The sequence below is a fragment of the Pteronotus mesoamericanus genome, unplaced genomic scaffold (assembly GCF_021234165.1).
Source record: "Pteronotus mesoamericanus isolate MK-2021 breed Mesoamerican mustached bat unplaced genomic scaffold, CSHL_Meso_final scaffold_36, whole genome shotgun sequence".
In the NCBI taxonomy this organism is placed as follows: Eukaryota; Metazoa; Chordata; class Mammalia; order Chiroptera; family Mormoopidae; genus Pteronotus; species Pteronotus mesoamericanus.
The window spans coordinates 7,543,378-7,569,707 of NW_026555313.1; the positions used below are offsets into that span (position 1 = coordinate 7,543,378).

At 36.4% G+C, this 26,330-nt stretch overlaps 1 protein-coding gene and 1 pseudogene across 1 annotated transcript; one reads left to right on the forward strand and one right to left on the reverse strand.

The window, feature by feature from the left end:
* Positions 1-200: 200 nt before the first annotated feature.
* On the reverse strand, positions 201-8,404 carry LOC129086041 (stromelysin-1-like). The gene is made up of 10 exons (XM_054592547.1): positions 8,300-8,404; positions 6,879-7,123; positions 6,638-6,786; positions 6,392-6,517; positions 4,726-4,890; positions 4,400-4,538; positions 3,370-3,503; positions 2,804-2,963; positions 1,359-1,462; positions 201-316 (listed from the first exon to the last, which is right to left on the reverse strand). The coding sequence occupies exons 1-10, from the start codon at positions 8,402-8,404 to the stop codon at positions 216-218; spliced, it is 1,428 nt and encodes a 475-aa protein (XP_054448522.1). The 3' UTR covers positions 201-215.
* Positions 8,405-8,843: 439 nt separating this feature from the next.
* LOC129086192 (uncharacterized) lies at positions 8,844-8,988 on the forward strand (annotated as a pseudogene).
* The last annotated feature ends 17,342 nt before the right edge of the window (positions 8,989-26,330 follow it).

Sequence of the window (26,330 nt, forward strand, 5' to 3'; positions counted from 1 at the left end):
TCTCCTCTGCTCCACATGACCCAAGCGCAAGCTCAGCGTGGGTGTGAGCACCCTGTGCTTCTTGTGAGGCTGACTAGTGAGATGCAGAGCCCGTTCTCGCTTTCTTAGGCACAGTGTATGTGGGCAAAAATTCATCACTGCAGTTCACAAAGACTTAGATGAAGAACTATTAGCTTCATTTAAAACGTCCATATTGTGTGTTCTACATATCTCTCCTAACAATTAAACCAGCTGTTACTCTTCAAAATATGTGTCACTTTCTTTGCATTTGGGTCATACTCCAACTGTGAAGATCCACTGAAGAAATAGAAAAACCCTGCAAATACAGACAAGGGAAATAGTGAGGCATTTTTTTCAAATACATAAATTTGGCAACATACTAAACTCAGAATAATAGATAAATAGAAATGGAAAGGGTTTATAGAATTTACTATGTGCCAGAGATTAAGTGTTAAACATTTTATATGGTTTGTTTTTTTTTTTCATTTATTTCTACAACAGTCCTTTGAGGTAAGTGCAGCTAGCTCCATTTTACAGATGAGCAAGTTGAGGTTCGGAGAGATTTAAATGCTTGCTCAAAGTCATTCAATGAGGAAAAGAGGAGAAAGCATTCTATTTCAGCTCTGTCAGGTAGCAAAGCCAGACTCTGGGTTATTAGGTTATTCTGCTTCCAAGCAGATAAAAGTCTCTACCTTTCAGAAAATCATGATCTCTTTATTTTCATTCTTCCTAATACTCCCCCTTGCCTTTCCCTACATTGCACCCTGTGGGGCATTTCTGGTCTTCGAGAAGCATAGAGGACCTGTCGGGCTCTGCCCTCATGGTGCTCTGGTTACTCCACAACCAAGATCATCAGCCTCCACCCATCTATCCTTGAGAAGGAAAAAAAAAATCTTTTAAAAACCTTGTGTACGTGGGAACATAAATATTTGCAACTGACTATTTAGGAAATGTAGACAATATCTCCCTGGGAATTAGTAGCAGTTACAGCACAGAGTGGAGGAGAAACCAGCCAGCTGGAATTAAGTTTGGACACCCCACATGAGGGGATTTTTATACTGACATGGGAATTTGAAGGGTAATAGCTCTAGATGTAAGGAAGTAACACTTGAGAACTTTGATTTTATCTGAATATATAAAGTAAAGTAGAGAGATTTGTGTTAAATATCTTCATGATTCAAAACAACTAATTATATGAGGTGGTTGTATAACTGGTTAAAAATTGATAAATTTGAATTTAGGGAGAGGGAGAGAATTGGTTAAAGAAAACTTATTATTAAAACTTTTTAATTATCTTCCTTCTGATACCATAAAATATTTCAAGCACCCCATTGCCAACAAAATAAGTATCCTCTTACCAAATGCTTCAAAAACAGCATCCACCTTTGAGTCAACCCCTGGAAAGTCTCCCGCTGTTTGCCTGGGAAATCCGGGGTCCATAGACTGTTTCTTCCCATCAAATCTGCACCAAATAAATGAATGCAACTCAGCATTGCCTAGAAGCCATGTTACCAAAATTCTTAAATCATGTTCTTTTTAAGGTAGAATTCTAGTAAACTTTCCAAGTACTGTGAATAAATGTCAAACATGTTTATCACTACAGAAATATGTGACGTTAGTGTAACTGCAAACTTAGCTCTTAAACTATATTTTCACCTGGAACAGAGGCAACATTTTGATCTAGAAGATGCTGCTTATTATTATATTTCTTAAGCATAGGCAAAAAGAACCTTCATCATTTTTCTATCACAAAGACATGAAGATGGGAACAGATTATAAAGTGTGTTGAATTATGTATTTCAAATACAAATTTCAAGTTCTCAATCATATCTGGGGCATCGTATACACCCTCCCCACCCTGCACAACTGGATTTCCTATGGCATTCTCTTAAAAAAAAAGGGATTAGAATGAGAAGGGAAGCACAAGAAATGCATTTGGGACTTATTAACTAGACCTTGGATATTCTGCTCAGATGTCTCAGAGTCTCAGCAGTTGACTACGAATCGGTCTCTCTGTGAATCTTGGGCTCTCTGCATGAAACTACACTGTCTCTGCTCATTTTCCTCTGAAACAGGCAGACATAATGAGTGGGTGAGGTTAAAGGAAGCTCTTGAGAATCATATAGTAAAGTTGGGAAGACAAGACAAACACCCAACACAACAATAAGTAGACCTTAAGACATCTTTAAGGAACATTAAATTTTGGCCTGGATTCTCGGGGCTTCTTTCAAAAAAGAAAAGCCCATTTAGGTTTAGAGTCCAGCAGGAAAAGCTTCATGGAAGTGGTGGGACTTGAGTTAGGACTTGAGCATGGGTGGGGTTTGGGTAGGTGGATGAGTGGAAAGGGCACCTCTGGCAGATTAGGCAACAGCACAAAAGGAAGCTCCCTCCTGGTGTACCTGGGGCTCAGAACAGAAGAGCTTATGAAATGCCTGTTACCAAGCACTACTATTGGGGCGTCCAACCCTGTGGCATCTCTGGGTCACACTGGAAGAAGAAGTGTTGTCTTCGGCCACACATTAAATACTTTGAGACATGTAATCACAAAAAAAAAAATCTCATACCATTGTAAGTAAATTTACAATTTTGTGTTAGGCCACATTAACAGCCATCCTGGGCTGCATGTGGCCCGCAGGCTACAGTTTGGACACCCCTGTAAGTAAACACTTCCCCCACAATGGCCTAAAGCCCCATCTTCCTATTGAGAGGGAAGCAGAACTGAGTGAGGCAGGGGATTTCCTTAGAGAAAGAAAATGATTTCCCTAATTCAGCTCCATACAAAGTCATTTCAATTGCATATTACCTCCAGTATTTGTCCTCTACAAAGAAGTATGTTTTCTTCTCTTGCTTATCAAAAATGGCTGCATCTATTTTCCTGACTGTTGGAGGAAAACCCAGTGTTTGGATGCCTCTAGGGTAACCTGCTTGAACTTCATTTCCTCTGATGGCCCAGAACTGATTTCCTGTTAAAAAAAAACAATTCAAAGTCATATAGAATTTATAACAGCTAAGCCTTTGGTCTTTAGAAAGACTTTTTGGCACCTTTGATTTTACAGTAAAGATGAAGCTAGAATTTTAGATTTAGCCACCAGCTCAATGTGGGCATTTAACAAAAATTCACTCACTGAATGAATGAGCACAGATCAAATGAGGGAATATACAACTCTAAAGCAATTTATATTATTGTGTTCATTTTTATCATCTATAAAATATATAAATAAAACAATACCAGTTTCAGTCATTTCTTCATTACCTTAGAGTAATAAAGTAGATTGAATTTGGTACAAAAGAAAATATTAAAGTCCTATTCAATTTTCCTGTGAGAGGATTTATTTCTATAAGTTCAGGAAATTATTATATAATAATTACCTTTAAACATGAAAACAATATCCTTGCTAGTATCTTCATATGCAGCATCCACTCCTGAAGGAAGAGAGGGCCAAAAGGAAGAGATCAAATAAAATCCAGGTTCAAGAGTTCTTAGGGATCTGCGCCAAAAATGCCTGAAATATATGTAAAAAGAAATAAAAATTAAAAACAGTCTTTCATCTTTAGTGTGTTTTCCTCATTGTCTTATCTCACCGATCTTCCCCATTCCCTTATTCTCTAGACTTGATGACAGGCAGAAATCAGGTATACTGCCCCTGGGAAAATGTTTTTCTTTTTTCTTTAGAAAACTGCCCTTGTTCTCTTGCTGTAAGATTATAGAGTAACATCTTCTATGAAACAAGTGATCCTGAAATGCAAGTTAATTAGCTGAATGTAAACTTTAAATACCTAAAACTGATATAAAAGAGTGTATATGTTATATCATCTTTTACATTGTCAAAAAGATAGGCAGATGTGTGTGTTAAGTACATGGAGGATGTAAGCATATTTTTGTATGTGCACAGAACATTTCTGGAAAGATAAGCAAGGGTCTTTGGCTGTGAATGAAGATGGAGGGAACTGGGGAACTAAGAGTTAATAATGCAAGGAGGATTTTCTTTAAACATTCTTCCCATTTGTGCAGTTCAATTGTTTTATCATGTGCATATCTATCCAGTAGTGAGTAAATTAATTGATTAAATGTAATGCTATTCTGGTGTCATTTTTTAAGGAGGTGGAGACAAAATTCTAATTTTAAAGTTCTACTTGTGCCCTTTGAAAACCAACCATGATTTATAAAATTTGGGAACAATTAGAGGACAAGAATGAAATCATGCTATCTAAAGCTTAAAAAACGAAGTTGCCAATTTTAGGAAAATGTAGGAATTGGAGCACCAGATGAGAGAAATTTCAGTTCAGAGGAATTATTTTTGTTTGAAATATTTAAAAACCTATATCAAGTTTCTGTTCGTTTTTATTTCTAAACATTGTACACCAAAAGAATAGATGGAAAATATGTTTCTGCTCTGACCTATCTTTGAAGAACAGGAATTCTCCTCTTAGAGTGCTGACTGCATCGAAGGACAAAGCGGGGTCACACATGGCTGGTGTTTCAGGAGGTACAGATTCTGTGGGCACCACAGGCTCATCAGGGGAAGAAGGGGGAGGTCCTAAAGAGAACAGATGTGAAAGGATGCAAACATTAGGAGAAATGTGATGCTTCTATCAATGCATATTCTTCCCAAACATTCTTAAAGTTCTTTGAGCTGGCTGCAAAAGCTTTATGAAGCATTTTCAAACTTTCCTGAAGACCGTCGTTGCAAGGCTGCAAGGCCTAATTTTCCCAGCATCACTCACCATACAGGGACTGAATGCCGTTCACATCATCTTGAGAAAGGCGGAACCTGGCCAGGTCTGTGAATGTGTTGTAGATTGGGAACATCAAAGCTTTAGTGTTGTCTGAGTGAGAGAGACCCAGGGAGTGGCCAAGTTCATGAGCAGCAACGAGGAATAAATTGGTCCCTACATAGGAAATCATAAATAAGAGTTACTTATTCCTTAAATACATGTACATTACGCAGATCAGCTCTGTATTATATTTGTTTACTTCCTGGAAGCACACGGGACTTTTTTTTTTTGGCCTTGGTTTTTGGTTAATTTATTAATTAACTGATCTACACTTAATGTAAAGCCAAATGTTTTTCAAGGTCAATTATTAACATCAATATTTGAGATAAATTGTCTAGCCATGTCCAACTATTCCCTTCTCAGGAGCCTATTAATTTCATGAGAATGAGGTTCCTTTCATTGCACCTTGGAATGGAATTAACCTACTGGTTTAGCACATCAATAAACATTTCATTTGTCAATGAAACGCTAAATACTGTTTTAATGTATCGCCAATTATTGGTTAGTCTAAATTAAATGAATCCCAGTTTATTCATCTCAATTCTGAAACCCTTAAACAATCTTACTGTTGTTATTTGCCATAGGAATACTGCCTGCATCATTTTTCAGCCCCATGAAGATTATTCAATACTCATTAGGTCCAAAAATATTAATAATGGTAGATGTCATAGGATTTGTAAGATTGGTCTAAAACATGACATGCCCGACCTGTCTAGCATTAGTCACAGAAGAGATTTTGGCCACAAAAACACTAGCTATACTTAGATATTTTTCTCCATATAATAAAAATAAATTAGAATGCTGAAATTGGAAGGCATTAGGTAATTATGATAGAAATATCAAGTAATTCAATTTTAAAATTTTCATTTGAGACTTTGCAGGAATGTTTCTTTTGAAGGAAGAAGTTGCTAATCCAATCAAACAAAGAATTTTATCCAGAACTAACCTCACATTTGTACTCTCTATAGGGATTTTGTTTATATTTTGATTATAAATCCCAATTAAATTTCAGAGGTGATACTATTTGTATGCAGGTATAAACCGAGAAACATTCTTCTCTACCTTAAAGAGTTTTGACTTTTTTAGGGGGTTTAGTTTTTTCTTTCAGAACAAGTCCATAATAGCCCTTCTTAACCTAGAGAGAGTGAAATGTTATTCTAACCAGAAAAACCTAAACTGAAAGCTCAGTTTATGGAAGTTAATTCTTATTTCTGTTTAGATAGTAAAAATGTATAATTGGGGGAAATTTTTCCCCATAGGATATAAGCAATATCCAAGGCACATGTTAGTGTATATTCAATACAATACACTACAAATTGGATATCTACAATTTGATGTGAGAAATTGTTTTTAATGATAGTTCCAAGATCACACAAAAACTAGAGTCATCAAAGAAATGCTTAATGATGCTTCCTGTATTGTACTTACCAAGACAGAGAATGAACTTTTTATACATCTGAAAACATTTTTAGTAATGATTAAAACAAAATACATTCTGCTGGACCTTCACCCATTGGGAAATACAAAGCAAGCCATTTCTTAAATATTCTTAGTTATTAATAATTTCCCAAATATGGAAAAAAAAAACAAAATCACTTTGAGATGTGTAACTAACCTGATGTATCCTTTGTCCATTGTTCATCATCATCAAAGTGGGCATCTCCCCAAATCCCCGACCCGGGTGGGTAGGCATGAGCCAAAACGTTCCCAGGTCCATCAAAAGGGTAAAAGTCTCCATGATCTAACAGACAAAAAAAGAAAATTATTGGAAAGATGGGTAATTAGAGTCTCTTTGGAAACTTTTCTAATAAAACATCACCAGGTAAATGGATGCATTGCATTTTTTGTGTGTGTTTCTTACATCTCACTGCAAAAGTGATCATTATGTCAGCCTCTCCTACATAAATCCTGGAGAATGTAAGTGGGGTCACCTCCTCCCAGACCTTCAGAGCTTTCTCAATGGCAGAATCAACAGCTTCTCTTGGTAAATCCAGTGTATAATTCACAATCCTGTATGAGAACAATGAAAGAAAGTAATATTTTCTCTTGAGGTTATAGTGTGTGTACTCTCAGTATTATGTGAAGCTCCTGGGACCCGTTACCTGTAGGTAAGGTGAGTTTTCCCCCACTTCGGCATGCCAGGAAAGGTAGTGAAGCCTCCAACGTCAGGAACTCCACACCGAGGCTTGTGCATCACCTCCAGCGTGTCTGGGTCCAGCTTCCCCGTCACCTCCAACCCCAGGAACTTCTGCATTTCTTGGATTTTTTTAACAACAGGGCTACTGTCCTTTCTTCTAACAAATGGTTTCACTTCTTTTGCGAGGTTGTAATATTTTTCTAGGTAGTGCTGTTGGAATAATAAGTACAGTTTTTAGGTCTTTCTTATGATTTTTTAGGCTTTTATAGTACATTTGTACAGTTGCCTACTTAATCTACTTGAAGTATTCCTCCAATTTGCTGAAATAAAAATAAGTGAGATATATTTAATGTTTTAATTACAGATTTCACTTTTGTTTTATCTTTGTAACTAAATAATCTGTACAGCTTAGTTTCCTACAAAAACAATTGAAAAGAAGCAGAAAATTTAAATAAATATCTAGTCAATTTAAAGGAGAAAAAAACTTCTTTGGGCATAATTGTACATTTCAGTATAAAATTGTACACTTATTCAATTTCCTCAATTTTCTATTTTATGTGTCTCATAAGGACTTGGTTTAAGAAAATGGACAAATCCCTCTGTCTAAACATGACACTAGCAACATAAAAATCTAGCTAATCTTACCTTGGTATAAATTCCTAAAGAAGTTTCCATTAGAAGATCCAGAACAAGTCACCCCAAGATTTCCCTCTGTGATACATTGGTTGTTTTGAGCTAAAGGCAATGTTAGCCACAGGCTCAGGAGAAAACTTTGCCGCTCCCCACCCTTAATTGCCTAAAAAAAATTGAATTAGAGGCCTTGCCTGTAAGGGATTACCAGTTTTGACCCCACTATAAGTCAGGGCAAAATTTTATTTACTAAACTTCTCTTATCATCCTTCAATGACGCTTTGAAGTTCCCCAGGTGCATACCTCATCCCTCGCTCAGAATGTCTTATATAGCTCAATCCCCTTTCTATATCTGAACCCCTCGTGCATGTGGGGCCTCTATATCTCTCACATAGGCAGGGTTCTCATACATACGTTATGTGTTACATTTGACTATTTTTTTCACTAAAAAAGGAAAAAATTGCTAAAGAAATTCAAAAGCAAGATACATTTCTTACACTCTCCCTACTATGGTGTCTATGATCTTAGAAAAACACCTAATATATCTGGCCTCTGTTCTTCCTACATGAAAGGAGGAGCCTGAATAATGTGTGATAGGGAGACCCTTTCCACATCCAACACTTTATAACTTTCTGTTCTTAAACTATTCCTGCCCAGTAATTCCAATCACTCTGCATGAGTTTTGTGACCGGGAAGCAGAAATGGTTTCCCCACTTAGCCCAGTGAATGAGTGTGAAGGCTGCCTCCCTTAATTACCTGAACCAGCTCCATGCTGTTGTCCTCGTCCTGTGCAGCTCCATTCAACGGATAGGCCGAGCCAGCTGCCACACACAGCAGCAGTAGTACAGGAAGAGCCTTCATTTCTACTGGCTTCACTATGATCTGTGTTGTCTCAATGCCTTGCTCTTTGCCTACCTTCTTCTAGGTCCAACCTCTGGAGTCCAGCTTTTTATAGGGTGGCGATGTTTGTTTAGATCACCCACAGCTTGACTCATGATTGCTGTCATCTGAAGAACAGGACCATTTCCAAAAATTCCAAATCCAAAATAGGATGATACAAGCTACTTCACTAATTTCTCTCAACCTTTCCAAAATTTGCAAGTCAAAATAGTGATTAAGCTCCAGGAAATGCTTCCTGTCTTAGTAAGGAGAAAACTAGGGCATTTTTGTTTTTTAACTCTGGAAAAAAAGTGACTGGAGTTTACTAGGCAATGTTTGTGTGTTTGAGGGAAGTAAGCTGGCTTGGTAAAAAGTCAGAATTGCAGTTATAAAAACAACATATTTAAAACCAACTGTTTTAACCCCTTGGCAATGGGCAAGGACACACCTGATGAGTGGTGTTGCTCTTATATCAGTCAGGGGCAAAGCAGTTGTACAGTCCTTAGTTCATCCTAGCTTGTTGCCTGTGTTGGTGGCCAGAGCTGGTTCATGCCTGGGGCACATAAAAAAAAAAAAATCAACTGTTTTAAGATGTAAGTAAATGAAAAGCTATGTGTATATATACATATATACATACATACAGTATATACTATTAGATTCTGTAAAACCAGAAGAAATTACATCTAGAATAAAATTAAAGGGAGAGTTTATTTTTTGTATCTTTGATTTAAAATACCTACCACTTCTTTCTGGCTGGATTTGTTAGTTCTTGAGGAGGAAAAACTCATAGACAGGATAGAATAAAAATTGTGAAGAAGTAGTGTATCCAATTCTCTTTTGGTTGGTCTTCATTCTGTACCCAGTTTATTAATGGACAACAGCTCTCTAATAGCTGCTTTGGGAATACTGCTAGAATTGAAATGAATTACATTGTTCACTGGACTGAAACTTTCCTCTGTCTTTATCTTCTACACTTCATAAACATTCTCTTTCGATCTCTTCTCCTTCTATGTAAATTCAAATTAGTAGATATTTTGAAGTTAAAAAAAAAAGCCATCCTAAATTCCTTTCTCATGCTATTCATCTCCCTTGCCTCCCCTCCCCTCACACCCTTCTCCTCTCCTCTCCTCTTTTATTGCTTTCCCTTTACTTTACTTTTTGTCCCTTTCCTTTCCTTTTGCGTGTGTGTGTGTGTGTGTGTGTGTGACGTATTGTGCAATCAATTGTATATAATAAATGCCTGTAGGAAAAACCTAACAGTCTCAGAGGAAGAAAATTGTTAAAGTTTTAACAATTCTTTTGCCAACAATCTCACCTTTCTTACCTACCCTTACAAAATTAAAGCAAAAAAGAAAAAAAAAGGGAAATACAAAAGGAATGCAAATCAGAGGAGCAAAACATACACACACTAAATATTCAGTAAGTATACAACATTTTTGTTCATCACCACACTTTTTTCTTTGTTTGCTTGCTTATTTGTTTACTGAAGAGCAGAACATAGTGGGAGTGAGTATTAAATAAAATGAATAAAAGTGTGCACTTAGTGCACATTTAACAGTTTAAGTTTTGCTTCTTTCCACTTAAGCACCTTATGCATTTCTTTATTTGCTTATTTTTGCATGTTTCTTAATAAGTATTGAAGAGATTTCATCCTATATGTATTAAAGATGCAATAGAATTTCTTGATAATAGTAAGATTCCTGTAACAGGGGTCTATGCAACTATCCAGATGCATAGTGACCATTTGACAGGGGCTATACATGTAATTTAAGCACCCATTTTTACACTAGATTCTGTCTAAAGACACTTCAGGACAAGTATTCTACATTCCTCTTGGGGAATTCTGTAACTTGTCTTGATTGAAATGAAGGAGAAATATTCATCCCCACTCGTGTAAGGGTAGCTTAGAGAGTTGGAGTGGTAGCAGGACCGTTACTGGAAGTGAAATGCAGAAAGGAGTATTGGAGTCAAACAGAAAAGGAGGGAAGAAGTTAAAAGCCAAAGACCTGTGGCAGCCACAATAGTTAATCCCTACTAGGTTAAGGTTTTTCCTTTGTAATTTTTCTCATAACTTATAAGACATGTTTAAAGTGAGGTAGAAGACTGACAAATATTATATTTATTATTCCAACTGTTTAAATGTGATCAGTAAAATGGACCACGATGTTACTGAAATAAATACAAACATTTTCCAAAGGCAGAACTTTGTCATTTGTTTTTCACAACACCTTCAGGGGCTTCTCTGAGAGTTCTTCCTCAAGCCCCAGGAAGAGATCATTACTTATGTCTTAATTGTATCTTGTGCTTTCCTCAGTTGATGATTTTCCTCACTGAACTACAGTGTATTGGTTTTACTTATCTGTGTCCCCTATATTGCTGTAAGTTATTGAGGGGAGGGACTATGTCTAATTTATTTCTGTACTCGTAATACTTAGCATGGTATTTTGCATATAGCAGGTACACCCAAAATTATTAAAGAACTAATTAATATATTAATTATGAATGAAAAGATCATAGCAGAAGTCAAACAGGTGAATGAAAAGTCAAAAAAATTTACAAATCATACATATGTTCCTAAATTCCCAGATCTTACACGTGATATTTACCAAATGCTCGAATAACTGAATTTTTAAAAAAGTTTTCTTTTCTCTATAAGTTTTATAATCTTAGAAAAAGAATATAGCTGTCACCTTAAGTCTCTCTAATAAAAGAATAAAGACATATATTAAAAATCCTCATTCTTATGTCTGTTGAATAGCCAAACTAATATAGAATTAGGACAGTTTCTGGTCAAATTCATTTTGTAGGTTAAATTTTAAAAGACAATGCATTAATGAGAAGGAATAGGTAAATGAAAGGGAAACTGAGTAGAAAAAGGAAGGCAGAGGAGGGGAAGGAAGAAAGAAAAAAAGAGAGGGAGCAGACAGGGAGAGTGGGAAAGGGAAAATAAAGAAGAAAGAGAAAATACACCAAATGCAGTTATTAGCACTAGATAAAAGGGTGGGGCTTTTTATCAGCACAGAAATGGAAAAGACTTTTCCATAGAACAGTCATTAGTTGTATGGCTAAATACATACAAGGATTAGACGATGACTAGTTTTATAAACCTGACTTCCAGGAATCAGAGGCCTGAAAGTAAACTGAAATTTAATGTGATCCAAACTTGGATGCAAAAGCTGCGAGTTAGCCCAAGTAATATTCTGATAACTTTTTGCATTTGCCTTCCTGTTCATTATGCTTCTCCATGACTAATCAGATAAGATAGTACATGATGTTTGCTACATCTGCTGATATAATCGTCCTTTCAACCAGACATTCCTTTATTAAGTGTCTGAGTTTTAAATCCTTCAGAAAACCCAAACTAAGAGTATAGATATGAAAATAATATCCAAAGTGGAAATTTAGAGAAAAATGACCAAATTAGTTACTTGAAAATAGAAAAAAAGGAAGGATGAAATGAAAGAATGAAGGAATGAAGATAAGAAAGACATAATCTAGAAGAGAAGATGATCCCCACATTAATCCTATAAGAAATAAAGAAATTGTATAGAAATAAGCCAGGCCATGAAAGACAAATACCATATGAGCTCACTTGTAAGTGGAATCTAATCAGTAAAACAAACAAGCAAGCAAACTACAACCAGAGACATGGAAATAAAGAAAAAACTGACAGTAACCAGAGGGACAGGGGGAGGGAAATACCAGGGGAAAGAAGAGGAAGGGTCATCAAGGAACATGTATAAAGGACCCATGGAAAAGTCGAAGAGGAGAAGGATTGAGGGTGGGAGGTGAGGATGCATGGAGTAGGGGAAAGTGGTGGTGGGAAAATGGAGATAACTGTACTTGAAGAATAATAAAAAATAATTTAAAAATAATAAAAAATAATAGTCAAGATGGCAGAGGAGTGAGTGGAAGTCACACTGACCTCCTCCCAGGACCAATCTGGAAATACAACTAAATTGTGGAGAAATCACCTGAAACAAACAACTGAACAATAGCGAGAGAGGAGCCTTGTAACCTCGGAGACAGAGAATCAGCTTTAGCACAACCTAACTGGTAAAGAGTGTGGTACAGACCTAAGAAGGCAGGCGGGGTGCCCACAGGTGGCAGCACCAGAAGGATATTGAATTGACCAGTTGGATCCCCCTGAGAAGAGCAGGGTCTAAACCAAAATCAGGGATCTCTAGCCCACAGCACCAGAGCCCCAAAAGTACACAGAAAACAGCCAGCTGTGAAAAGCAGCAGGGTTGCTCTCTGCCAGAGACAGGTAGCTGGAGACACAAAGAAACTTCTATAGGGCCAATGCAAAATTTTTATTTGCAGCCACTTACCCTGGTCCCAGGTAAAGGCGGGGGCAGAGTGGGCTAGAGACACATGACAAGACTAGGGAAGGAGGCTTTGGGGAGAACTGAGAAAGTAGCCAGCAGGATCTCATTGCTGACTCAACCCCCATGCGGCAGCAGCCATTTTGCTCAGGCTGAGACCACTCCCCCTGAGCGGCACCAGAGTCAAAAGACCCCATTGCCCCGCCCCTAGGTGGGATTCACCCCACCCTGTGCTGTCTAAGCTGCCTGCTGAGTGCAGAGTGGCAGCCACAAGCAGTAGATCCCTGGCAAAAGGGGACTCAGAGAGGACTGGCGACACTCGAGGAGAGACTGGCGACTGAGGCTTCAGGGAGAGAACTGAGAGAGTAGCTGGCAAGATCCCGGTGCGGACTCCACCCCCATACGGCGGCAGCAGCATGAAAGGACCCAACAACCCCGCCCCCAGGAGGGACTCCGCCCCACCCTGAGCTGTCTAAGGTGCCTTGCTGAGTGCAGGGTGGCTAGATTAACAGCTGAAGGAGACAGCCACAGACAGCAGATTCCTGGAAGTCTCGAACAGACTGCCTAAGGTCAGACAGGGTCAACATCTGATATCATCAGAGGAAGACCCAGATAAAAGCAGTGGTCTCCCACCATAGAAGTTGACATCACAAAGTCAGGAAATCAAGACAGATCAACTTAAGAAGCAGAAGCAAAAGAGAACAGTCTCACAAATAATGGGAAAACAAAGAAATACACCCCACTTGAAGGGAAAGGAGGAATCCCCAGAAAGAGAACTAAATGAAATAGAGGAAAGTAAACTATCAGATACTGAGTTCCAAACAATGGTTCTAAGGAAGCTCAATGAGCTCAGTGAGCTCAGAGAGAATTACAAAAAACTACAGGGAAACTTCAAGGAACTTACTGTAAGCTATATGAGCATGAAAAAGGACATAGAAACTATCAATAAGAGACCAGAGGAAATGAAGAATACAATTTCTGAACTGAAGAACACAGTAGAAGGAATCAAAAGCAGGCTAGATGAAGCTGAGGACTGAATCAGCAAGATGGAGGACAAGGTAGAAAAAAGCTCCCAGAAAGAGCAAGAAAATGAAAAAAGACTCAAAAAGAATGAAGAGGCATTTAGAGAAATGCAGGACAACCTGAAATGTAATAATATCCGAATAATAGGGATACCAGAAGGAGAAGAGGATGAGGAAGGGATAGAAAACCTGTTTGAAAAAGTCATGATGGAGAACTTCCCTCATTGGAGGAGAGAAAAAGTCTCACAAGTCCAAGAGGCACACAGGGTCCCATTCAAGAGGAAATGAATGAGGTCCACTCCAAGACACATCATCATTAAAATGGCAAATATCAAAGACAAACAGAGAATCTTAAAGCAAGCAAGGGAGAAAGAGGTAGTAACATATAAGGGAGCCCAGGTACAGCTAGCATCTGACTTCTCAAGAGAAACACTGCAAGCCAGAAGAGAATGGCAAGAAATATTCCAAGTCATGAAAAGCAAAGGCCTGCAACCAAGACTGCTCTACCCAGCAAGGCTCTCAATTAAAATGGAAGGCAAAATAAGGAGTTTCCCAGACAAAAGACGGCTAAAAGAATACACCTCCACCAAACCAGCACTGCAAAATATGCTAAAGGGACAAACTGCTTTAAGATGCAGAAAAAGTTTCTATGAATACCCAGTTCTTTTCAGAGTTGCCAGTACTTGATATTACCAATATTTTTAATACTCATTAATTTGAATGTGAAAATGATGTTATTTTAATTGTTCCTTTACTATTTTTTGAAACTAAACCTCTTTTAGTATATTTCTTGCCCATTTCTATTATTTTTTTTTAAGCTTTAAATGACTTTTTGGTATTCTTTACCCATTTATTGATTAAAGGTTTGTAGAACTGTTTTCCCTAAAAAAAAAAAAAGAAAGAAATCAAAAACCTATTAACCATGTTTTAGATATGTTGCAAATACTTTTCTATTTTATTACTTGTCCTTTAACTTTTTTATATGTATATTACTATATAGTTAAATGTTTAATATAGTCATATTGTCAATATTTACTTTATAGCTTCTGGGTTTGAATATTTTACTTTAGGTGATGAAAAATATTAGTTCTATTTTCTTCTGAAACTCCTTAGATTATTCATATTGATTTTTAACTCACCTGAATATTTATTGCATAATGTGTAAAATAGGGCTCTATATTTGTTTTATTTCAAGTAATAGTGGTCCATGCACCTTATATGTTGAATAAGCCTTATTTTCCCCATTGATATGAAATATCAACTTAATCATACATATATTAATCAGATATATACATTTGTCTCTAGAATGTTCATTATATTTCTTTGATCTACTTGACTATTTCTGTGCTGGTGTCATGTTGGTTTAATTGCTGAGACTTTATAATGGTTTTAAATTTTTTTAATATTTTATAATTAACTGATATTTAAAAAATAAAATCAATCTACATGTAAGAGAGAAAGAAAGAAGGAGAGAGATATAGAACTTCTACTTTTTGCAACAACATGGATGGAAGTGGAGAATATTAAGCTAAGTGAAATAAGCCAGTTGATGAAAGACAATTACCATATGATTTCACCTATAAGTGGACTCTACTCAACAAAATAAACTAACGAACAAAATAAACCACAGGCATGGAAACATGGAACAGACTGAAAGTGACCAGAGGGGAGGAGGAAAGAGAACTATAGCGGAAAGAAGGGGAAGGGACTAGACAAAGAACATGTATGAATGACCCATGGACATGGACAACAGAGTGGGAATTGACTGTGGGAGAGGGGGATGGGGGTGGGATGGGTGGAGGGGGGTAAATGGAGAAAAATTGAGACAACTGTAATAGAATTAACATGATTTATAAATAAAATAATAATAATAATGGAATTATGCAGGAGAGGTATTTAATAACAGCTTATAGATAAATTCATAAATGAGTGGATTCTGAAACGATTTGGACATGAAGGAAGATCCATGTCCAAACAGAATAACAACTATGTAGTTATGAAAGTGTAAGGTCTATATGGAAAATGGTAAAATATTATTTTTTTAATAAAGCAAAAAGTGTGTGATGGGTAGTAATGAAAAAATGAAAAATAAAGTTGTGGGAAGATAAGTTAGAGCCCACTTCTGGAAAGCCATTAATTGTGTCAAAAGTTGACATAAGTGGAGTCATTTTAAAATAGAACTAGGGAATTTCAGAGGAAATGCCTTACACATCTTACTCCTTGGAATTTTTGAATATCTGAACTGGGAAAAATAAGCTCTGGACTTGGCCAAACTAACACTGTCTTACAACTGTAAAGCTAGCAGGAAAGCAGACATTCTGGTGATTTTGGAAACTTTGGAATCAGTAATCAACCATGTATAGCTAAAGAGTAACCTAGTTTGTTAGCACCAACAGAAATTCCTTACTTCTATTTATGTAATTATTTCCTTCTTTCATAATATTCCCTTGCCTTTACCCATAATTGGGACATAATTTGGGATTCTGCCAGAATCTATGTCCTCAGATTACAATTCTTTTTGATCTCAAATCAATGCTTTGTGCCTCTCACTTTGACTTTTTATTTTTAGGTTAACGGTCTACAGCTAAGTTGTTTGGTTTATTTTGTTGGTGATGAAAAGCCATGTTTATACAAAATAATTTAATTACACTTTTTATATTTTAGTAAAGTTCTATACATGTAGTTTTATTATAAAAATTTAGAATGTAAAATAAATCACTTACAGTCATGGCACAAAGAGAAAAATACTATTAACACTTCACTGTACTTCCTTGGATTAATTTTTTAATGCCTGTATTTTTTTACATCATGATGATCATGGGTAAGTTATAAAATTTTATCTTTTTCCTTAATTCAGAATCTCAGAATTCTAGATGAGAGCATATATGCTAATTTTATGACTATTTGCCACAAAAGCTTTTGAACATTTTAGTTGGAAGCTAAACTAGAATAGAAAAGGAATTAGGAATAGATAGCATCTGCACATGGATGGCTCAATCTTTTTTCATCTACAAAGGCTTAATGACTCACATCACTCAACAAGTGGTAAAAAATGCTGAAATCCATCATTCAAATTCCTTGGCAATGACAATGGCTTTTATGTCGCTCTAGGCAACTCTGATTTTATAGAAGGAAGAAGAGCATTTTGTAATATCCTTGGCATAAGCATTTCAATTGTGCAAACAGGATAACATTAATTAAAATTGTTAATGGTCTTTCATCAAGCAGTATATTACTGTATTTTGCCATGTATAATGCACTCCTATGTTTTTGGCCCAAACTTTCAGGAAAAAAAATCTTTCATTTTAATTTTTTATTTCAATTATTTATTTATTTATTTATTTATTTATCTATATACTTGTTTTTCATATCACAGAGGAATCTTAGCATTTATTTTTGAACATATTATGGCACAAGAAATTTTACGTAATTAATAATCACAAAACACAAGAACAGACACAAGGTATTTCAAACACTACCCATGTATAATGCACATCCTTATTTTTCCCTAAAAATTTGGGCAAAAAATTGCACATTATACATGGTAAAATGTGAACATGATTGTAGGGCAAAAAATGTTGCTTGAGGAACACTTTTTCTCATATGATGATTATAGTGGAAGCTGAAGGAGAACAGGTGTGTGAAATAGCATGAACCAAGCAAAACTCCAGACTGACAAATCCACCTGACAAGCCATATTTCACTTAAAGAACTAACTTTGTCAAACAAAGTTAAGAAAAGGCAGCTCTTTTAAGCTTTTTATATCCTGACTGATACATTCTGAAATTGTTCATTTTAAGTCAGTTGGTAATTGTATATCTTTATGTATTTTTTTCCAAAGTAGTTCAGGAGTAATGTAATGATTCTAGCATGTCTAAACATCTCTCTTTTGTTAACCACTCTTTAGGGTATGTGCCTTGGATGGGTATAAAACTCTAGGGTCACAATTTTTCTTTTCTCTTTCAAAATCAACATCCATCCAATAAATATATGGCTTCAATGTTTTCTAGTTCTGGTTTCTGAGCAGGCAGTGAGAAGCAAAATATCTTTCTAGTTATTTCAGATGACCAGAAGTTCTTAAGGTTTCATAAAACAAACAAGAGTAGGTCTCCAAAATTTTTTTCCAGTATACCTTCACAGTTGCTATACACAGTAGAAAACTTTATTCTAAAACAAGTAATTTTGTTTTCAATGTTATAACTTTTTTTTCTTTTTAATTTTATGTTTATAGTGAAAGTTTGTGAAAGGTTTCTTCAGTGGCTATTAGCCAGTGTCTTCTCTTCTAAAATTTTTTTTTAAAAACATGCATGTATTCATATATATATAGTTTTGTGTTTTCCATTTAAGTCTGTTATCCATTTTGAGTTAATTTTTGTGATGGACAAATGTGTCTCAATTCATTTTTTGCATGCAGATATCTGGTTGCGCCAGTACCATTTGTTGAATATAGTATCCTTGCTCCATTGTATTGCATTTACTCCCTTGTCAAAGATCAATTGACTATATTTATGTTATTCTACTTCTTGGCTTTCTATTCTGTTTCTTTGATCTATCTGTCTATTCTTTTGCTAATAGCACGTTGACTTGATTACCGTAGCTTTATAGTAAGTTTTGAAGTTAAATGGTATCAGTCCTCCAACTTTATTGATCTGCTTCAATATAGTGTTGGCTATTTTGCTTCTCCATATAAACTTCAGGATTAACTTGTTGATATCCACAGAATAACTTGCTGGGATTTTGATAGAGAGCAGTTGTCTTCTTAAACTGAAAATATCCCCCATTTAATGTTTTTGTCAGGTAAATAACAACATCAGAACATGAGGTTTGTCCAGAAGGTATGTAGCCATGTAATATGAAAATGGAGACATTTACTGGAGAAGATACAAAATACAAGAAACATTGTACATAGGAAAATCACAACTCAGTCCCCTTCAAAGTAGGCACCTTGGGACCTCACACAGTTCTCCCAGTCACCATCAACTGCCCTGTCATATTTTCCTGAATCTCATCGATGGTCTGAAATCTCTTCCCTTTCAAAGGTGATTTGAGTTTTGGGTAAAAGCCAGACGTCTCATTGTACCAAATCTGGACTGTAGCGGGGCTGAGTCACCTGGTGATTTGATGTTTTGTGAAAAAAACTCTGCACAAGACATGATGCGTGAGCAGGAGCAGGTGCATTGTTGTGATGAAACTGCCAATCACCAGTTGCCTATGGCTGCGGCCTTCTGAATCATCCAAATGGTTTCTGCAGAGGAATGTTCAAGCTTAATTCAAAATTTGATGCAGGTTCATTCTTCTACTCGTTCAGTCATTTTGAATGTGACAGCCACAGAGTACACATGCTCTCTCAATGGTGTCTACCACCCCCACTGACTAGACTAGTACAGTGAAGTAGTCATTGTTCATGCATGTACATTCCAGTCCACTCTCTTTGGCTGCCAGGTTATGTCAAAGTTGTGCAAACCATTCTTGTTATATTAACAATGGCCAGACTTTTCCCAGATAGACCTTGTATATCTAGTAGCAGTGATTCAGGTGCTAGAGGTGATAGATAGAATATGAAGAAAGTGAAGTTGATTAATTTAGGACAACCCACAGCCCACAGGTCCTATGCAGCCCAGGGTGGACTGAATGTGGCCCAACACAAAATTGTAAATTTACTTATAACCTTTTTTTGTTTTGCTCATTAGCTTTCATTAGTGTTTGTGTACTTAGCACGTGGTCAAAGACAACTCTTCTTCTTCCAGTGTGGCCCAGAGATGCCAAAAGGTTGGACACCCCTGGTTTTGGGGATATTATAATTGTCCATATGAGCTCTAAGGGAAACCTGAATGACTGCAAATATAAGTGAAAATAACTTAAAAAGAAAGGAGATGATACTGACAGAAAATAGACAGGCAGGATGAAAAAGACATGGCATGGCACTGAGTCTTGTAAATTGAGAAGAAATGTAACTAGCTAGTCTGCAGTTGAGATTTAGTTCCTTTTATTGTGACTTGGCAGATTTTTGCCTGGTGTGGAAATAAAAACCAACCAAATGAAAACAAGCAGCAGTAATTTATTCAGAGCTTGCTCTACTAAGGGAGTCAGCCATTATCATTTGTATTTTGGCAGAGATTCGACAGCAGGCAGAGGAGTGGGAAGCTTTACAGTGGAAAAGTAGGAAGACTTCATGTGTGTTCTGACTGGTGATGTCAGCAAGGGGAAACTGTAGGAGAGATAACTAGAAGGGGGGCATTGAATGCTATTGGTTAGGGGTTCATAGTTCGTTGTTTTTATTGATCCTCTGCTGGAAACAGGGACAAAAATTAGATATGCTGTCATCTATTAATCAAGTGTTAGCTATTTTGGACTGAATGTCACAGAAGCTATTGTTTAGCTTCCTGGTTTGTCACTAGAAGTAACAATCAGGCCTCCTACAAATCTGACTTATAGCAAGTTGGCTTCCTTGGTTGTTTATTATAAATAAGAAGATTGTTTTCCTGAGAAGGTTGCTGCAGGTTTGGTGTAAAAATTCTATTTTTATATAGTCTGACCATTGTTCATATGTATATTCAGTCTCTAACTAGAAAACTTTCCTCTATTCCATGGCTTTGCACTTCTATAATAGACAAAATTTGGCGATATTTACCCTTGGCTGAATGACCTCTTCTTTTGATACCCATATATTCTTTACTTACACTCTAAAATTCAAAAACACTCTATTCCGGGGGTTAGGTCAAATACGTGTAACTAATAATGCTCATTGCCCTGACAAATCTGTGGTAATGGTCTTAGACACTGCTTTGCCATGGCTCTGAGACCTCATCTTCTTTTGAGTCATGATATGTTAACATTGACATCTTTTGGATGGGTCACATTATGTAAGAATGACAGAATAAAATTTTGTGTTGTAATAATAGCTAAAATTATGGTTGGGTTTATACCAAGGCCGAGCTAACTCACACAAACATACAGAGTGGGTGTTGATTGCCTGCTTACTCTCCATTAAAACTGTACCATGAGAAGAATGAAATTAAGGTTCTGAAATTTCATTCTGAATTTCCATTATTTTATATAGTTTTAGGTAATTAATGTCTTTGAAACTTCTCAGATTATGTAATGCCGTCGCACAGATATATATTCAAAACTTTCCTTTAAGAAAGGAGAAAATCACTGTATACTGATCACCTAGTATGTGTCAAACATGTTATATATATTATGTCTAATCTTTATATACCATTGCAAGATAAAGATCATGGTTCCCATTTCACATATGAAAAAACTGAAGTGCAGCCCTGGCTGGTGTAGTTCAGTGAACTGAGTGCTGGGCTGCAAACCAAGGGGCTGCTTGTTCAATTCCCAGTCAGGACACATGCCTGGGTTGTGAGCCAGATCCCCAGTAGGGGGCATGCAACAGACAACCACACATTGATGTTTCTCTCCCTAGCTTTCTCCCTCCCTTCCCCTCTCTCTAAAAATAAATATATAAAATCCTTATTAAAAAGAAAAAAGGAAAAACTGAAGTGCAGGAAAGTTAAAATGTCTGAGTGAAATAGACAGCAAGTAGCAGAGATGATATAAACATGAATTCATCAAAACCAACCCAATCAGAATGTTATAGAATTGTACCCCTGAAACCTATATAATTTTATTAACCAATGTCACCCCAACAGATTCAATTAAAAAAGAAAATAAAAGAGTTTGCAGTATTTGAAAACGAACTCAATCCCTGCTCTCACCTGTTTATAAAACCCCCTTAGCCAGACTTAACTGTTGACACAAATTTTCTGTCTCAAATTTTCATGTTCTTAAAAACTGATTCCTAGATATGTCTCTTAGCCAGGTATGTAATCGTTAATTTTCCATTTGGAGGGCTGCTCTCATCAATTCCTGACCTCTGACTTCTCTCTCCCTTACAAGTTCATTCCTGCCTATTATCCTTTCCTCATACTGCTCATATGTGACCCAGTTAGGACACATGTCTATGAGCAGTTACTATGTATCACTAAGATTCAGGAATCCGCAAACCCTCCTTATTCACCAAGGCTGGTCAATGTTTTAATTCTAGAAGAAAATCAGGGAAATCCTGCTGGCCATGAATTCGTAAGTGCTTGTCAAAAATTACAAAGCTAGGGTTCTGAGCATAAGCACAATTCATTACTTTTGTGGCCCAGAACACATTTCACAATTCTTGTTTCTTTCAAAAGTTATATTTTATTCAATTACTAGTTGGGAACATGCTGTTCCAAGTCATGGATTTAGAGCATAAGTGGAAAAGCTTCTCCTTGAACCTCACTTACATTCATATCTCCCATAAGAAATTTGCCAACTTGAGTGCTCAAAAAAAAAAAAAAAAAACCAAAAAAAACCCCCACACATCATAGAAGTAGAATTTTTTTGTTGTTGTTTAACTTACCCTGAATAATTTAGCCAAAGAGTATCTGATCACATTTCTTGTTAAAGATTGTTAGCCAAAAGAATCAGTGACATAGTAGAAAGAATATGAGTTTGAGGATAAAAAGCCCTCAGTCAGAATCTTAGTCTGCACTGACTAGTTCTATGACACCAAATTACTTCTTTTCTATATGCCTTTTTTTCTTCACTCTGAAAATAGTAACAAAAATGTCTATCCTATGAGCTTGATACATATAACAGAAAATATATATAAAATTTTAAGCATATAATAAACATTATTACTTATAACGATTCATATCTAGAATGATGGCAAAAAATTAGGTGACTATTTCTAATTTTGGATGGCCTATATTAGTTGGGAATAAGGGAAATATGGAGAGGATGGAAGAGGGAGCACATGGGCTCTCTACCTTTACCTCAGATCAGGGAAGTTACTGGGGTGTGAACCTACCCATTGGGGAGAAGAGCAGCAAAACAGGAATGCTGGGTCAAGGGGAAGTTGTGATGGAATAAAGAAGCATCAGTTAAGTTGTTACTAAGTGCCAGGGACTTCACCTACGTTATTCCTCAGACCAAACCTAAAATGCAGATATTAATTTCTTTGAGATTCAGAAAGGTCATCTAACTTGCCTAAGATCACACAGTGAGTCACAGTGAAAATTTTCTAACTTATCAAAATCATGGACTTTGTACACCTAGTCATAACACACAACTCTGCCTTCCAAAATATTTGTAACAGGTCAAGGAAGAGACAAGCTTTACTTCCCACAGTATAGTAAATAACTTATAGTCTTGATGAAACCCATTTTTTATTGTTTTCGTGGGCTTGTAGGAGATAATGGAAATCTTCAAGTCTTCCCCAGCCCCCCTACACACATATATGCACCCCCCGACTCCCCAGACACAATCACAGCGAGCTGAACTTAGATTAAGGATGAATGACCAGCTAACAAAGAACAAGGGGGAACAAAAAGGAAATTTCCCAAGTTCAAATGCTTATAGCAGAAGAACCTTAAGGATTCTAAATCATGAGCAATCTGCAAGGTGGAGAATCTGCATTTAAGGTTCCTGTCACAAATCCTATAAAGACACTAAAGTGGTTTTAGATTTAAAAAAAAAAATCCCCTGCTTCTTAATACAATCAATAACCAATATTCTTAAGGAAAAAGTATGCCCTCCTTAGACCCTCTATACTTCTGCAAATTAAGATTTTTAAAAATTGAGCTCACAAAGTTTACCTAATGATACACAGGAAAACAAACTCTAGGAACGAAAGTCAATAGAAACAGCAAATAACAAATTAGATCTACAAGGTCTTTGGGTATTTAAATGATCAAATCCAGACTATATAATAACAATGAATTTAAAGTATAAAGGAATATAGGATGGAATCACAAAAATGAGCAAGCAGCAAGAAACTAAGAAATGACAGGTCAGATATGAAAATGAATTAAATGAAAATCTGCATTTTCAGCTGCAGTTTTATTTGCTATGCCTAAGTTTTATTGGCATTACTTACTGGACATCCTCACCTGAAAGTCTCAAGGTTCCCCATACTTACGGGGTAGGCAAAATAGCTAAAGGGGATTAAGGAGTACAAACAGTCAGTTATAAAATAAATAAGTCAGAGGGGTATTATTGCTGTGCCTTTTTCATGCCTAAGTTTTCCATTAAATCATCAAAAATATTTATAACTGTTTTTAACCCCCTTCTTCTGCTAACTTCATCCTCTCTGTTTCTATTGGTTAATTGTTTTCCTTATTACAGGTCACATTTTTGTACTTCTTTGCATGTTGAGCAGATTTTTATTGGATGTTAGACCTTGTAAACATACTATTAGGTGTTTAGATTTTAATTTTTTAAGAAGGTGTTTAATTTAGTTTTGGCAGGCAGTTAAATAATTTAGATATCACCTTGATCTTTTCAAAGTTTTATTTTAAGCTTTTTTAAGGTGGGTGTTAGTATAGCCTTTACTCCAGGGCTAATTTAGCCCTTCTAAATTAAGGGACCTTTACTAATTACCCTAAGTGTTTAATATCCGGTCACTCTGGCTGGATGGATCCAAAATCTCTCCCAGCCCTGTGGTATCTCTGGAACTCTTCAGTCTATAGCTGCTTGGTTGTGCATATGCCGCTCACCAACAGACTCGAGAGGACTCCTCTCCCAATTTTAGATGTTTTCTCATATCCCAGTCTTCTCTGCAAATTGTGCCACTTCCACTTCTCTGAATTTTAGTATCTGTCTCCCTAATTCAGTGAGGCCACTGTGTTCTTCTGGGTTCCCTTCCCCTGTGCAGTGGCCTGGATAATACCAAACAATATAAAGCAGTTATGATGTTTGGGCTTGCATCATTAGTTGCTGTTCCCTCCTGGACTATACTGCCTGGTGCACAGAGAACAGAACCAGCTCTTTTATGTTTTGCCTAGTTTTCTAGTTAACCACTGCAGAAAGGAAAATTCAGCACTAGTTACTATAACATGGCCAGAAACAAAAGTAATCCTTGGAAGTTATATTTATCTACTAACACATAAAAGGGCATAAGTCTTAGATTTTGATCTCCATGAGTTGGGATTGTTTTTGCATAAGAAAGCACAATCCTTTATGTTTGGCACATTATAATATTAAATTATTTGATATTTAATAACAATATGGAAAGTTGTTCCTGGGAATGATGAATACTATGAAGACTATTACTTATGCTCTTCCTGGGATATCCCATTAACTTCTAAGTTGTTGCCTTCCATCTATCCACTGAAGAGTCCAATATTTAAATTTCTGGGCCTTGATTCCACCCCATTACTTACTGGACATCCTCACCTGAAAGTCTCAAGGTTCCCCATACTTAGGGGGTAGGCAAAATAGGTAAAGGGGATTAAGGGGTACAAACAGTCAGTTATAAAATAAATAACAAAAAATATAGAGAATATAGTCAATACTATTGTAATAACTTTGTATGGTGACAAAAGTAACTGGCCTAATTGTGATAATTCACTATGTTGAACATCTGAAACTAATATAATATTGCAATTAAATTGTACTTCAATAAGAAGGCTCCCCAGGCTCAACAAACTCAATTACCTTGATCCCATGAAGCAGACTACCACCTCTCAATAACCTGCTCTTCTTTCTCTATTCCACTATTCAAGGTCTTTCGCAATCCACATCCTTAAACATCATCCTAAATTATTCCTTTTCAGTCATACCTCAAGTGCAAAGCAATGATCAAACTCTATTAACTCTCCCATCCTGCTGTTATAGTGTCCTTACTATAATGTCACTTCTGTCATCCCCATGACTGTAATTCAGGTTTATATATTGCATGGAATAGTGCAATCGTATAATAGGTGTTCTTCTCTGTCTCTAGCCTTAATTCCTTCTGATCTATCTTCCATAGCTCCATCAAAAAGATCTTGTAATATGCGATTTGGTCATTTCTCCCTATCTTAAATCCCTTTTAAAAAGCCATATAACTTATGAGATAAAAATAAAACTCATGGCAGTAACAGTCCTGTGTGATCTGGTGTTTTATCCCTTGCCATTCTTTCCTTAATATGTTAGACTCCAAATTTTATAAAAACTACTCTTTGTATGTAGTTGGTTTTTGATGAGGCTTCTACTTCTGTATGGAATACCTTTACTTCAATTTTCAAAATAACAAATTCCTCATATATTTTAAAATATTGTTTTCCACACTAAGTATTCTGTGATCCCTGAATCCTACACAGATTGACTCACACTTCTATCTTATACACATTTCTATTAATCTACCAACTTACTTCATCACATAATAATTTGTTGTTTATGTGTCTGTATTTTTATGTTTTTACCATATTTTGTGCCTTTGAAGGCAGAGACTGTCTTAGTCATCTTTGCATCCTTTGTGTCAATCATGGGATCTAGAATCTAGCACATTCTCAATCAATGTTTTTGAATGAATGAACAGAGTTAAAAAAGTGAAGCTCAGAAATTATATGTCACCTAGATTTGGCACATGTTTTCCTTTTTCTTGAAAAGGAAAAGTCTCTGTCACTATAATATTAGAAGATAGGGAGGTATACACGTTTGGGAAATCTAGACTCCAGTTGTGTAAGGCTTGGGGAGTTACCTACTAATATGTGTTCTTTTGCACCTGGTAGTCCAAAAGGTAGGCAGGCCTGTGCTCTC